The 14,344-nt window shown below is 47.5% G+C and overlaps 3 protein-coding genes across 3 annotated transcripts; 2 read left to right on the forward strand and 1 right to left on the reverse strand.

The window, feature by feature from the left end:
- Nucleotides 1-456: 456 nt before the first annotated feature.
- Nucleotides 457-2,862, forward strand: N7483_003764 (putative TBC domain protein; the record flags this gene model as incomplete). Its single annotated transcript, XM_057087201.1, has 3 exons — nucleotides 457-1,684; nucleotides 1,741-2,195; nucleotides 2,251-2,862. 3 exons carry the CDS (start codon nucleotides 457-459, stop codon nucleotides 2,860-2,862), a joined length of 2,295 nt encoding a protein of 764 aa, XP_056947030.1.
- Nucleotides 2,863-3,910: 1,048 nt separating this feature from the next.
- Nucleotides 3,911-4,897, forward strand: N7483_003765 (uncharacterized protein; the record flags this gene model as incomplete). Its single annotated transcript, XM_057087202.1, has 2 exons — nucleotides 3,911-4,377; nucleotides 4,465-4,897. 2 exons carry the CDS (start codon nucleotides 3,911-3,913, stop codon nucleotides 4,895-4,897), a joined length of 900 nt encoding a protein of 299 aa, XP_056947031.1.
- A 4,940-nt stretch (nucleotides 4,898-9,837) lies between these two features.
- N7483_003766 (cation-translocating P-type ATPase) lies at nucleotides 9,838-13,134 on the reverse strand (the record flags this gene model as incomplete). The annotated part of the gene is made up of 1 exon (XM_057087203.1): nucleotides 9,838-13,134. The coding sequence occupies one exon, from the start codon at nucleotides 13,132-13,134 to the stop codon at nucleotides 9,838-9,840; it is 3,297 nt and encodes a 1,098-aa protein (XP_056947032.1).
- Between the last annotated feature and the right edge of the window lie 1,210 nt (nucleotides 13,135-14,344).

Genomic DNA, 14,344 nt, shown 5'->3' on the forward strand with positions numbered 1-14,344 from the left:
GATCCTCTCGTTTTCTTTTTCTTTTCTTCTAAGTACTCTTATATTACCTCTTATTAACTCTTTTGCGTGGCCACTAATCTCTCCTGATCCCGGACCTTCCCTCTACATTTCCCCGAATCCTGATCCCCTGATCTGGTATTCATCAGGTTGCGGCTGAGCCTGCATTTTCTACCTATTCTACTTTTTTTTATTGCTTTTTTCCAGCATTTCCCTTCTTTGAACATCCTCCGTTGATCGAATTGGTCTTATCTTCTCTCGTTTTTTTGGTGTGTTTGGATCGTGTGTCTGGAACCACCCTGCACAACCCCCTCCGGAAAACATCTACCCCCTCCGAAAGAAAGAGCCTTGCGTGCGATCTGAAAATCCCCCTTCCAAATTACGACAAATCTCAATTCTCCGGTGTATACAGATGGGACTTGGTGGAGATAATATTTGAACTGCAAAGTACATGCGACCATGACCACCATTTGCTCGACGCCCAATTCCCCGCCCGAATTGTCCGGGTCCAAGTCCTCCAAATCATCCTCCTTCCATTCCTCCCAGATCGATGGTCCAGAAAGCATCTTTACCGATATCTCCAACTTCGAGGAGATTGGTCTCGAGGATGATTCGGACCTCCAGATTGCCGATCCCTCTGCCACCCCTTATGGTCGACCCGGCTTGACCGGTCGATCTCCTGCACCCAGACTGCCAAATAAGACTCCAGCGGCCACAACGCGCGATTTGACGGCGACTCCAAAGCCTCGGAAACGAAGTCCTCTACCTCCGCCGATAAATAATCAGATCAATGGCTCTGTCCGCACCCCACAGTCAGCGGGTTCTTTGTCCGCACGCTCTCCCAACCGGAAAGACAGGAGAGGCTCGGCCAGCACTGTCAATTCGGCCAATCTGACTCCCTCTTTACCCCGCCGGTCACGATCAATATCCCCATTACGACCAACCTCGAGCCGGTCCGTCTCCAGTACTACTAGCTTGGCCCTCTCGCCGTTATCTGCCCGCACACCCACTCAGAAACAAGCATGGCAGCCTAATCGCAAAAGCATTAAAGATTTGGAAGAGGAATATCATGACTCCGATGACGAACTTCCCGACGATGCTAGTCTGTGGAATATCCCTATCTCCCCACGGCCCACTCACGATCGCCCACCGTCTCGAAGCACAAGTCCCGGTGGCCGCAGTCCAGCTCGGCGACCGCTACCGATATCCCATGAAGTTTCAGAAAAGGCACCGGTGCCATCGACATCCAATGCATCCAAAGCTGCCCGCATGAGACGAGCACCGCAAAGATCAAGCTCTGCTGGACCTGAGCGTGGACAACTTTCACCCCGGAATCCCCGCACGTACTCTTATAACAGCTTTTTGTCTGACCTATCAGAGGAAGCAAGGATTATTACGGAGGCATTGGAGTATCATGCGGATGAGACTGGTCGAGAACGAGAAAATGCGGTGCAGAATGGCACGTCACGGAAGTCGAGCTCAGAGTCTCCACGCCCGTCGCGCGAAAATATCGAGCTGCCTCCTCTGCAGAAGTCTAATACCATGATCGATCCTTTGCCTATTAGTAAAGAGAAGGAGAAGGTTCTCACTCGGACACGCCCTAGTTGGTTGCCACCTAAGGACCAGAAAGAGGAGAAGAAGCACTTGAGGGAATACAAGCAGATGATGGCACAAGCGAAGGAGGCCGGTAAGCAAACCTTCTCTTCTCTTTGCAGGATAAAAACCCACTGACAACTATTATAGAAAAGAAGAGAGTTGCGCGGGCTGCATCGGCTCAGTGTGAAAAGGATACAACTCGGGATACACTTCAAAATATTTGGGATGAATATGTTAGCCCCAATTGGGATAAAGTCCTACTTGAACCTCGCACCCGAGAACTCTGGTGGCGTGGCATTCCTGCTCGCAGCCGAGGCGCTATGTGGCGGCGTGCTCTTGGTAATGAGTTGTCCTTGAGCGATGATTCATTCACAAAAGCATTGAAGCGGGCAAAGGACTTGCGGTCTAAGACCGAGACAGAGCCCAGTGAAAATAATAAGCGCATGCTTGAATGCTTTGATTCGATTGAAGCAGATGCAACGAAGGCATTCCCGGACTTGAATCTTTTCCAGGAGAATGGGCCATTGCGCGAAACTCTCATCGATGTTCTGCAAGCATATTGCATGTACCGTAGTGATGTGGGATACATTCATGGTCTTCATGTGAGTTGAAATGCTTAATTTACTTTTATCTAGTATTTTACTAACGAGTTCCTAGACCATCGCTGCTTTACTTGTTCTTCAGTTCCCGACCCCAAGCTCTGCGTTTGTTGCCATGGCCAATGCCCTGAATCGTCCGCTCCCAGTCGCTTTTCTCACCTGGGATCGTGGTGCCATGGCGCGTACGTACGCTCTGGCGAATGAGACTCTTCGCTACAAGTTCCCCCGCCTCGCGAAGCATCTCCAAGAGACACTCCAACTATCGGATGAAGAAATATGGGAGCCCATCTTCCGCACTCTTCTCACCAATGGTCTCGACCTCGAACGCATCTCACGGGTCTGGGATTGTTGGGTTTTCGAGGGTGATCGTATCATGATCCGCTCGGCCGTTGCAGTCCTAGGTTGCCTTCAGGCACAACTCTTCTCTTTCCACCAAGCAGACGATCAAAGCCGTCTCTCTGTACGCAACATCCTAGGCTGGGGTCCTCGCCACACTGGCGCAAATAATCAAAAGCCAAAGGATCGACACAGTGCCCCTGCCGCGTCCGGATTTGGTGGTGGTCAGCTGGACAACCCCGGTGTAGCTGATTACTGGATCTTGACCGCTGCAGGCAACGAAGATGGGTTCATAGCCGCAGTACGGGAAGCTGGAAAGGTCCGACAGCAATGAACAATGCACTTAATCAACACTTCATACGATCATGGTCACCACACTCTTTTTTTCTACGCCCCAATTCTCTCCTTTCTTCTCTGCATCTGCATCTGCATTTGCACAGTGGATTCTCACTGATACCGTTCATTAAATCTTGAATACCCAAAGAGTGTGTCAGCATAAATTTCATTCGTCTGTATGCTGTTAATTAATGACGAGTGGCCGCGGCGCACTCACGCCGATATTGTCTATTACATGGCCCGTCTCTATATCATTCGCTTCACACTTTTTCGTCTTTCCATCAGTCTTGTTCCATCCTTCTCTTTTCTTCTCTCACTGTATTTTTATCTCATGTCTTGAATGCATTTTGTTGGTAGCGGTAGTAGCAATCGAGGCACTTTACATAATGCTTACACTGAGCACACTGGTTACATTAGTCTAAAATACTAGTCTAATTAGAGTCCATGAGTATGACCCATAATCATATGGTCTCGGTTGAATCCGAGCGCTCTGAATGCTTATCCGCTTAAGCCTCCACCATTTCAACCCCGGATTCCATCCTGACATGCATAGCCCTTGAAGACTTGAATATCATCACATGTGCATGCACTGCCACCTTGTACTCTACCTCTACTCAAGGGCTGAGTATCTCATGCAGCAAAATAATCCGTCTCATACCATTCCTGAAAGGTCCCAGCGAAATCCTTTGAACACTAAGCTAAGCCCCAGAACAACTTTAAAGACCAATCGGCTGAACGCAAAACCACCAGGCTCGTTGTCACGAGATGAGCTATCCAGATTCAGGCACTTTCAGGGACTCGGATTCGATCGAGCTCAAGCCACCAATTGCTTGATTGGCGCAAAATCTCCAGTAGTACTGATTAGGCCCCCGCAGCCATGTCGCTTCGAGTCTTTAATGCGGAGGATGCAGGGTCTATTTCAGGGTCCGGGTCACGGTGCTCATGAGTATTAATATGGGACAAATTCCGGAAAATCTTTACAGATTTATTTTCTCCCATTACTACCTATCAACAACAATTACGAGCAATTCCACTGGTCATTCGAAATGCCTTCAGTATCAGTTCTCTCCCAGATGACCTTCTCGAATCTCGGTCCTCTAACAACAACTTTCACCGCACCCTCAAGCTGCAGTACTCTGGGCAGAACAGGAATAGGGCTTACAGACTTCCCTACTGGCATTTTTTGGGATACAAACTGCTCAATCGATCCCTCAAACCCTGAGCCCTCATGGAGCTGTTTCCCTGAAGGCTCAGCGCCTTCGCCTACAGCGACACAGGTGAGTGCGAATGATTATTTGCAGGTGTCGTATTTCTCGCCGGGATTGTATTGTCCCTCTGGTTGGAAGACCGTAGGCGCTGCGGTCAGAGATGGGGATTCGATTTCTTCGAATGGTGCTTTTAATTACTATACTACGCCTATACCGACCTCTATTCCTGGTGCTTTCCCTGATGAGGCGAATCTGCTTATGCAGGTTCTTGCGGATGGGGAGACTGCTGCACTTTGTTGTCCTAGGTAAGCCCTCTTATATCACGGTATAGATTTGCTTCGCTAGGCGAAGATAATACTTGATGATTTGTATGGTTTTACTAACTGAATCAGTTCTATGACCGGTCAGACGGATATAGGCTGCTACGCTACACTACCATCCTATACCCCCTCAACAGGGTGTCTACGATATTTTCCGGAAGGAGACCTAACACAGGTTAGCGCGACATACTGGTTCGATGGTGTGACTGTTGTCGGTGAGGTCGAGAGTTTGATCGCTACCTCACCTATTACATCAATTATCTCCACGACTTTTACGGCTGTCACTGCCACTGGCACTGAGGAAGCAACTAGTTATATTGGTGTTACGATGGCGCCTATGGTTATCCTTGTTCATAAAGAGGCGGATTTGACAGATGCTACAGCTACATCTAATGCTGCTATGAGACTTGGATGGAGCAGTGTTTGGGACCGTGACCTGGGACTTGTTCTTTTGGTTTCTATGCTTGGTATGCTATTGGGAGTTGTAATTATTCTTCCTTTCTGATGAATTTTCGTGAGGGTTATCCGTACAAATCGAAGAAAACACATCGAGGAAGACTTCATAATAGCTTCTGTAGCCTTGATTCGACGAAGGATAATTCATCTGAGAGAGAAAGAAGAAGATGAGTAAGAGGCAAGATGATTGGTCGTCTTTTGCGCTCCGGAAATAGTCTTGCTGCTTATCGGTCAAATTCTCGAAGTTGTATACGACGGCAGCATTCATGATGGATTGATGGTATTGTCAGGCAGAGCCAAAGTCGAGGCACGGCATCAACCCGACTATAGTATGACACAGCTTTTCTATTCAATAGCCAGGATGGTGCATGGCTTGTCTCAACATCTGGATGACGACCGGTTAGAGCGTAATACCTCCCGTATACTGGGATCCAGGGTTTTCCGTTCAGCATGACAACGACTGGTAGTCCTCGCGATGGGCTTTTGTGCGAAACAAAATTTGCGTTATCAAAACCCGTAGGCTCCGGATAATAGCTTAGCAACCGTCGCTCATGGATACACGGGAATCGGCGTATTTCTGGTAAACAAACACCACACGTCTTCAATGTCGGGGCGGTATCTCGTTCAAGGCCAAGCCCTGGATGTAAGTATTCTCATCAGCTTCTCCGAGCGCTTGCTTAAGTCGTGCTTCACATGATGCTTCATAGGAAGTCCAAGGTCCGGTACTGGTGTTGCTCATTGGAGTGCTAACAATATTCCCATTGTCATCAAAGGTCAGTCCACCGAACTGGGTAATAGAAGCAGGTTAACTTGAAGTCCCTTTAGGAGCTTCGCAATCTGAGCGAATATCTTTTTCTTTCCCTCAAATCTCATCTCATCTAGTTTTTCATCCAGACAAGGCATCACTAGAGGATACCGTGGAGATAAACGCTCGTAGATTGACTTTCCAAAAACAGGTTGGATTGGATTTGCACCATGTTTTTGAGTCCTGGATAGTCTGAACTTGAAATGAGGTCTGAACTTGAAATGGTCCAGTGGTGATTGTGAGGATTTCGATCACTTTTGACACCACATAGAGATACCAGACACTCGTTTAGCACTTGAATGTTACGTCGAAGTCGTTTGGCTTCGCTGTCGCTACTGGTGAATAGATGGATGATCTCTGCTGGTGGATCTGGTATTGGTGGTGGTTTTACCCCCCCCAAAGTAACAACACTTGAAGAAACCTGCCAGGTGCTGGGTTCTCTGGAGATTGTACCTCTCGGTTCCAGTGTAAGGAATCGCAGTGTGGACACTCAATACTCAGTCTACCAATATCCAACTCTTTCCAGTGTTCCATTGATGATGTGTATGCGAGAGGCACTCGGCTTAGGGTAGGTGTTTCCTGCCTTATCCATCAAGCTTGCAATTGCATTTTGGAGTCCTCCGTCTCCTCTGATTAGACCCAATTTCGCATTCCTATACTGCTGCCCTCTGTGCTCAGCTTGTATAGCGATACCATCCGGCTCTTCTGTCCGTTGCACGTTAAGGTGTCACTTATAGAGACTCAAGATTTTTCCCTTGTCTCTTTGTCTTTTCTCCGTCACGCCTGTTTCTGCGAAGATGTTGTTGCAGCAGATAAATTTGGCGCATTCTTCAGTAGTCGATTTTCCCAGGTGCAGTTCTGATGTTATAGACCTTTTCTCTCGTATAGTCGGCGCCAGCACATTCTACCCCATGCGAGATTTAGGAATCTTGACGGTAGCGGCTTTGTTTGGTGAGTGATCTTGGAATATTCAAGTCAGGCTAAAACAATCACTGTCACCATTCGGCGATCCGTGTCATAGGGGGATTCCGGCAGATCTTCCACATAAAACGTGGACTGCCATCGAAGGAGGACGGCGAGGTTAGCTTATTGCCAACTCCAGTGTATTTGATTGAAGATTTTTGGAGAGAGTATGAACCAGCTCCTATACCAATCGCAGCGTTTGTGGCTGATCTGACGAGTCTGTCGGTTGCCTCATGTCTGTAAGGAAACTTTTTGTCGACTTGTTGGTTCGAAAGCGATAGACGATGGCCACTCCAGTTTTGCCATAGAGGATGGAGCAACAGACTTTGTCTATTGAGTAAAGCTTGAATTACATGACGATTTCCTCACTTGAAGTTCATTTAAAGAAGAAATCTTCTTTCCCTTCAGGAACTCTTTGACCAGGGGAGATCGAATGTATACTTAGACGATGGCTCGGAGAGTTGGTTTATTTGTCGAGCTGTATCTTCGGACCGTCCGTCGGTCTGTGGGTTGTAGGCTGTTTCCAAGCGGAGCTTAATGCCGTGGCAAGTTTGTTCCCACAATTCCTTCAACGTTCTCTATCTCTAATCCAAGAGAAACCACCAACATGAGCGGGCCAGGTTGAGCAACCTGCAAGTCTCCAGGATATGCCCCTTTTCTTTGCAGTAGATGCACTTTGCCTCCTTGATTAAAGCCTGAAGATATTCACTAGACATCCATCCCTTAGACCGGGGGCTTGGGTGTGCAAGGCTTCAGGTCTGACGGCGTTGCAATGGGGACGCTGAATGCCTGGGGTTGCTGCCGCAGTTGGGCTGAGCAGGGGCCGAGGTATTCAAGAGTTTGTGGGATTGGAGTTAGTCATACGAGTTGAACTTGCAGTCCGTTATGAGTATTCTGGTAGTGATACTGTCACAGTATTCAGATATCGCGCTCGCAAGATCGTCAAAGTTCAGGCTCTTCTGGAATACTGATCCACCAGGAGCTGTTGATACAACATACCTCCATGGTGCAGAGTATTGAACTGGCCAGATGCTTTAAGAGACTTACTTGCAGCGCTCTCGCTTCATCCCTGGTCGTGAGTGGTTCATGCCCACGAGATAGACGTATAGGTTGAATCACAATGCGTCCATCCTGGAAAAGGAAAAAAGGATCATGATCATGAGCACTGCGATGTTGAATCACAAGAGCCTTAGTAGCCTTTATAGGCCCCAATCAAGACCTCAGCAATATTATCTCCCTTCTCAAGACAATGATCTCTCAGGAAGTCATGGCGCTCTATCTCTCCTTATAAGAGTATCCTTGGTTTTAGGAGGATCTTGTAGAGGCTGTTGATACCTTCCTTAAGCTTCAGGACAAGAGAAAAGAAGAGCCTAGTAAAGAGTTAGCAATAGGCTTCAAAAAGCATGGAAAGGTACCTGCCTGTGGATCGGGCTGAAATACTACCATTTTATAGTGGGAGTATTGATGTGACAAGATGAGCTATGTGTCAGCCCGCGCAAAGCCTTAAGAGACACTTGCATGTGGGTTTGGGCGTGTAGCCATAGCTTCTTGTTCGCGGAGTACTCATCCACCAGGAGTTTCTTTAGCCACCACGAACGTTGATTGATCGAGGCGTTAGAATCTCCTGGACGCTTGTAGAGGCAGTATTCAAATAATCGACGATTCGTCGGATTATTTGCTGTCTCCAGCTTGGAGTGACAAAGAGACCCCAGCCCCATTCAGCTCTTCTGTTTGCTGGCTCGCCACCATAGCGTCGGCGGCTTCATTTTTGTCATAAAAGAGTGACAAAGGCTTTGAGCGATAATTCAAAGCTGAAAAGCATCCCCATAATCCTCACGAGTGGTGAAAGTGCTTGATTGGCTTAGCTTCAGCTTGGTCCAATTCGCGCTTGCTGCCAGGCAATTGCGGAGGATCATGATCGGCCTTGGCCTTAGAGCCAGGAGCATTTGGGTAAAAAGAATCCTGTCATTGTTGACATGAAGTCTATGGCCTGCCAGTGGTGGTCAGAACTTGAAGATATACTATAAAGGAAGAAACTTGCAAACGCGAGAGGTTAAATAGTCTGGGGACTGGGAAAGAATACAGAAAACCAGTCCAAGGCTGATGGATATTGCCAGGTGGTGGCCATAATGCCGTAGCATGAGCTTTTCCTTGATAGAAAGAACCGAGCACTCAGCCAAAGAGATTTCAAAAATAGGTTTTGATGAGACTCTTTCTGGCTTTGTGTCGGGCGATCAAAGTGTCTGTCCCTTGCCAAGGAATGCGTATACGCGAGGTTGAAATTATGCTTACCCAAGGTCTCCAGAACAGAGTAGACAGTTGAAATGTTGATGATGGTCATCAACCGGTTGAAGATACCCCATAGGCTGAGTCGTGATGCGAGAATTGCTACAAGGTTAGCTGTCGCAAGGCTCCGGTTTTGCTCAAAGGTTTGAGCAATGTCAGAGAGGAGAGATGAAGAAAGAAGATGAAGAAGGATAAGAAGAAAATATCTCGTATTTATAGTCTCGAAGACTTAATTTAAAATCTCGTGACTCTGTTCGGAAAATTGATCCCGACGCTGGAATCCGAGGTGAAAGTCGTGGAAATAGTTTAATAAATGAATATACAAGCACCTGCCAGTGGGTAGTATGTGTTGGTAAGGACAGACAAGTGAAACAACCATCACGATCAGTGGCATCTGGGTATATAAGAATCTGACGGGGAAGTCCAACTTGAAATAAAACATGTGTAGTTAATCTAACAAGCGAGCTGCCAGTGTTTGACATAATGGATAGATAAGTAAATTCAAGCTTGAATCGTATGTACTGATAGAGTCATAGTCTAAATAATAATTAAAACTTCATCCATCAGGCTATCTTCAAACATTGAAGGTTCATAAATACTATATAGCCTGAGCCTCTTAACTCATTCCGGTCTCGTATACCAAAGTTTGAGCCTTGGAAGTCTCATGCTAGTGGAGAATTAGCATCAAAGCATTACCCAGCAAACATTTGAAGATTCAGATTTACGATTATGAGAAACAGGTGAAGTAAAAAACATCAATGAAAGCTCAATTTGAATATCTGAATCAGAGGATATTTCGCTAGAACATCAAACGTAAACTAATATATGCAACATAAATGACACCATAACACCGAATCACAAAGCCACCCTTATTTTATGACATAAAGCTAGAGAGCCACCCCTCTATGAATGAGTCGCTCATTCCATTCTCGGTCTTACCAAGAAACCCAAGCAACCGGTCCCTTAGGGAACAATCTAACAAGCACCTTGCGCAGCTCATCCATAACAAGGACACCAAGTGCCAGACCAAGAGGAATAAACCAATACTCAATAGGCACAGAAGCAGTTTCAAACAGATTCTGGATACCAGGGACCTCAGTCACGAAGATAGCAATGACAAGAGAAACCAGCATAGCGAGTGGAAGCCAGGGATTGCGACGAGCAGGACGAATGGGATCAGCCTGGAGAAGGGACATGCGCTTACTGCGCACGGAAAGAATGTTGCCCCATTGCATGATCACCAATGTGACAAAGTAAACGCATTGACCAACGTAGTTGAAGTGGTTCAGCTCTTCAGTAGTGTATCCGTGGAATCCGTCGGTGTATTTCTCGAATGCGAAGATTAGATCGTGGAATGGGATTCCAGCGGCCTTCCACATGTACACAAAGAACATGGCATGGGCACTGAATGTTTCCATCACACCGACGAAGAGGTACGACTGGCCATAGATGCGGAGGTTGATAAGGTGGTCCTTGCGAGGATTGCGAGGAGGGATACTGAGCAAGTCGAACTCTTCTTTCTCCATAATGAGGGAAAGAGAAAGGAAAAGATCGGTGAACACACAGATGATGATCATCAGGAAGGAGCTAAGGGGGGAAGGACAACCGAAGAACACGTTCATGATCACAGGCCAGATCTCAGACCAACTACCAGCAGGGAGCAGATAAGCGATGACCTTTTGAAGGTTCTGAAAGACAAGACGACCAAGACGAATAGCTTCGACGATGGAATCGAATCGATCAAGGAGGACCAGGTCGGCGGCTTCGATGGCAACGTCACTACCAGAGCCAATGGCTACACCCACATCGGCAGCACGGAGAGCAGGGGCATCGTTGACTCCATCTCCTGTAACAGCGACATAGTTACCCTTGGCTTGGAGCTCAGATACAATGCGCAGCTTCTGCTCGGGACTGGTACGAGCGAAGACAATTTCTTCATAGTCACAAACAATAGACCACTCTTCCTGCGTCAATGAGGAGAGACTGCCACCCTCGAGAAGCAGGCTACGACGGGAACGTTGTGACTTGTCAGAGCAGAAGCCATCGCGAAGATCTTCGATATTGTCTGGCTCATTCTCGCCATCATAGATGCCAATGTCACGAGCAATTGCCGCAGCAGTTAACCCGAAGTCACCAGTGACCATGAAAAAGCGGATTCCTGCACGTCTGCATGCTGCGACAGTCTGGGCTGTCTCTGGTCGTGGCGGATCGATGATACCGAAAATTCCAAGAACAGTGAGATCCTGTGCTCCTGATTCCAAAATCTCATCGCTGAAACCGTTGGACCCAAGGGGGTGAGTTGGGACGTAGCGGCGCTGGCAGAGAATAATCACACGCTCGGCGCGACGGGAAAGCTTGGCCTGGAAGTCAGAAAGCTTTTGGCGGGCGTGGGTATCCAGAGGACGAATTGCATTGTCAACGGCGGACCAGTAGGTGGAACAGCGATCCAGAAGAACATCTGGAGCACCCTTGACATAAATCATATATCCGCTGGAGAGATCAGGGTCTTCGTGCATGGTGAGCATCCACTTGTTCTTGGAGTTGAAGGGAATCTGGTGCACACGCTCATAAGGCTCGAGGTTCTTTGGAGAGGCAGCACCAACGCTGTCAGCAAGTCGTAGCACCGCGGCATCAGTGGCATTGCCATTGACGGAACGCTCATGGATAGGCAGGCACAGGGTCTCCGGGTCAAATGTAGCATCATTGCAAAGGACAGATGCACGGAGAAGAGTGCGCAGGCCGTCGGAAGACTCCATGCCAGGAACCAAATCCTCAATGCTATACTCCCAGTCAACCATGCCGAGTGACTTCACAAACATGCGGTTCTGTGTGAGTGTTCCAGTCTTGTCCGAGCAGATCACATTCACACATCCCAAGGTCTCAACAGTCGCCAATCCCTTAGGGAGAATGTTTGTCTGCTTCATGCGACGGGCAATCATCATCAGCGTCAGAGCAACACCAACAGGGACACCTTCTGGAATAAAGGCGACCACACATCCCATAACGTTGTTCAGCATAGCCACAACGCTCATATAGCCCGGGTGGTCCTTGCGCAGCCATCCAAGCCAAGTAAACAGGATAAGCAAGGCGAGAATGACAGTCATTACAACAATGATGGTGACAAAACGATTGATTTCCTTCTGGATCAGAGTGGGCTTCTGCTTGACACCGGCAGTCATTTTGGCAATACGACCCATGACCGAGCTAGCACCAGTAAGCACCACAACACCAGTAGCATTGCCGTTGGTGACCAGAGTTCCCATCATAGCGATATTGCGAGTTTCAAGGAAGTTCGCATCGGTAGAGTCGGTAGCGCCATCAATCTCATCAGACTCGCCAGTGAGGATTGCACGATCAAATCGCACATCCCCAGAGGTTGTGAGAAGTCGCATGTCAGCCGGCACCTTGTTTCCCACGCTGATCTGGACGATGTCACCAGTTACCAGCTCAGTGGCAGGTAGACGAATCTGTTTTCCATCGCGCAAGACAAGAGCTTCCGAGGGGAGTAGACTCAAGATAGAATTCATGACTCGTTTCGTCGACCAATCTTGAAATGCCGAGAAACTGGCCTGCAGTGTGATGACGATAATAATCAAGATAGCCATAGCGAGATTGGTAGGAGAAGGCGGGTTGCTGAGCGGTTTCCAGCAGATGAAGAAAATAACCACACCAACCCATAGAACAGAGCAGAAGCCACCAAACACATAGAAAAAGATCTTTTTGAAATAATTCTCGCGATGGTGCGCGATGACATTGCGACCATCTCGTTGCAGACGAGTTGCTGCAGACTCCGCGCTCAGACCGAATCGCGGATCAACGTTGAACTCCTGGAGGACTTTATCTTGGGGGATTGTATGGAAGTCCAGGGTTTCAAAGTAATCTTGGTTGGGGAGCTTTTCCCTGGGCGGATCGGCGATAATCTCCTTAGGACGAGTTTGAGATTCCGAAATCTGAATGGAGAGTGTGCGGAATTCAATTGGAATACCAGCATTTGGCGAAGTTGTAGACTGGACACCACTGCGGTTGCTGTGGATAGTATCCCGACTCAGGGAACGGGTACGTCCAAGCTGCTGGCTCGGCTGGTAGATAGAGCGCATTCCTTCCACATCGGTGGCCGATGAATCTTCGAAAGTAATGCGCATACGTCCAGTGCGATCACTATCATCTCTGACAGTATCATCATTGGCCTCGACATCAATGTCGGGCTTGCCGTGGGGTGGATTTGACTCCATGGTGGTCGCTGTCTCGGGAGGGGAAGGACGATGGGAGGAAGGTAGAAAGAAGACAGCCAAGCACCTAGGACAGGCCACAGCAAGAAAACCGAAAGAAGAGCACTTAGAAAACTTGGAAGGAAGATAGAGTGAGAAAAAAAAAGTTGGTGTGTGCGACCCTGGCCTTATGTAGGGTCGACCTTTAGTATGAACTAAGCCAGATCTAGTTGCCAGATCTTGCTTGGATGGCTACCACCTGTTGAAACAGGAAGGCGAAACGAGAATCTACGAGGGGAAAAAGCAAGAAAAAAAATTGAATAATAGAAACCTCGTGTCAGCTACGCAAGCGGAGCCACGCGAGTGACATTAGCCACGAGGGACCAAGAGGGATTTTGTGATATGCGCCATGCGGGTTATACTAGCACCAATTCACCGGGAAAAGGAAAAATCAAAATACACGCATATGTGTGGCTAGGTACGGGGAACTCATAGTGGAATATAGTGGAATAAGGTACAAAATAGTCCGTACCCGCCTACTAACAAGGAAATCGCTCACATTAATGAAGTAAAGAGTAATTGTGTGGAGTATACACCATGAGCAATAGAAGAAGGATATGATGTGGAGCAAACGGGAAGATGACAAGCTCTTTATTACGATATACAGAGTATGACAGTAATATTACCCCTTAAATCTTCCCCTGACCAATCATAAATTACCCTGGTATATCTATTACGATACAGGAACTAGATTAGACTCATCCAGCCCTAAGACTTTCCCTCGGATTCACGTTCTTTGTTCCTTGGGAATTAAGAACCGATAGTAAAAAGAGAAGAAAAAAAATTATCATCATAGTGACCAAACAAGAAATGGCGCATGTAATTTCGGTTTAGCATAGCCACCCCGCAAGCGTGGTGGTTCTAGTGAAGCTGATGGTGAACGATCCCCGGGTCAAGCATGCGCGATTTTTTCTTTACCATAGATCTTTTGGATCTCCCGAACTACATTCGGTACAACTCTCTAGGCCCCCAATTTTTCACATTAATCAATTTTTTCCCACGTTTTCAATTTTTTTTGTTCACAATACGAAGTACTAGTATTGAATAGTGTGGTGAAAAAAATTCTCTCAGCCACCGGGTCATCTAATGAGAAAATAGGATCAGCGTGAGCGGTTTGCCATATCCAATCGCAGTATTTGTCCCCCAGTATGACTATCTGCCCTATCACTCCTGT

This window comes from Penicillium malachiteum, assembly GCF_028827825.1.
Source record: "Penicillium malachiteum strain IBT 17515 chromosome Unknown utg000002l:1.0-8849297.0:1.0-8852440.0, whole genome shotgun sequence".
NCBI classification, from domain to species: Eukaryota; Fungi; Ascomycota; class Eurotiomycetes; order Eurotiales; family Aspergillaceae; genus Penicillium; species Penicillium malachiteum.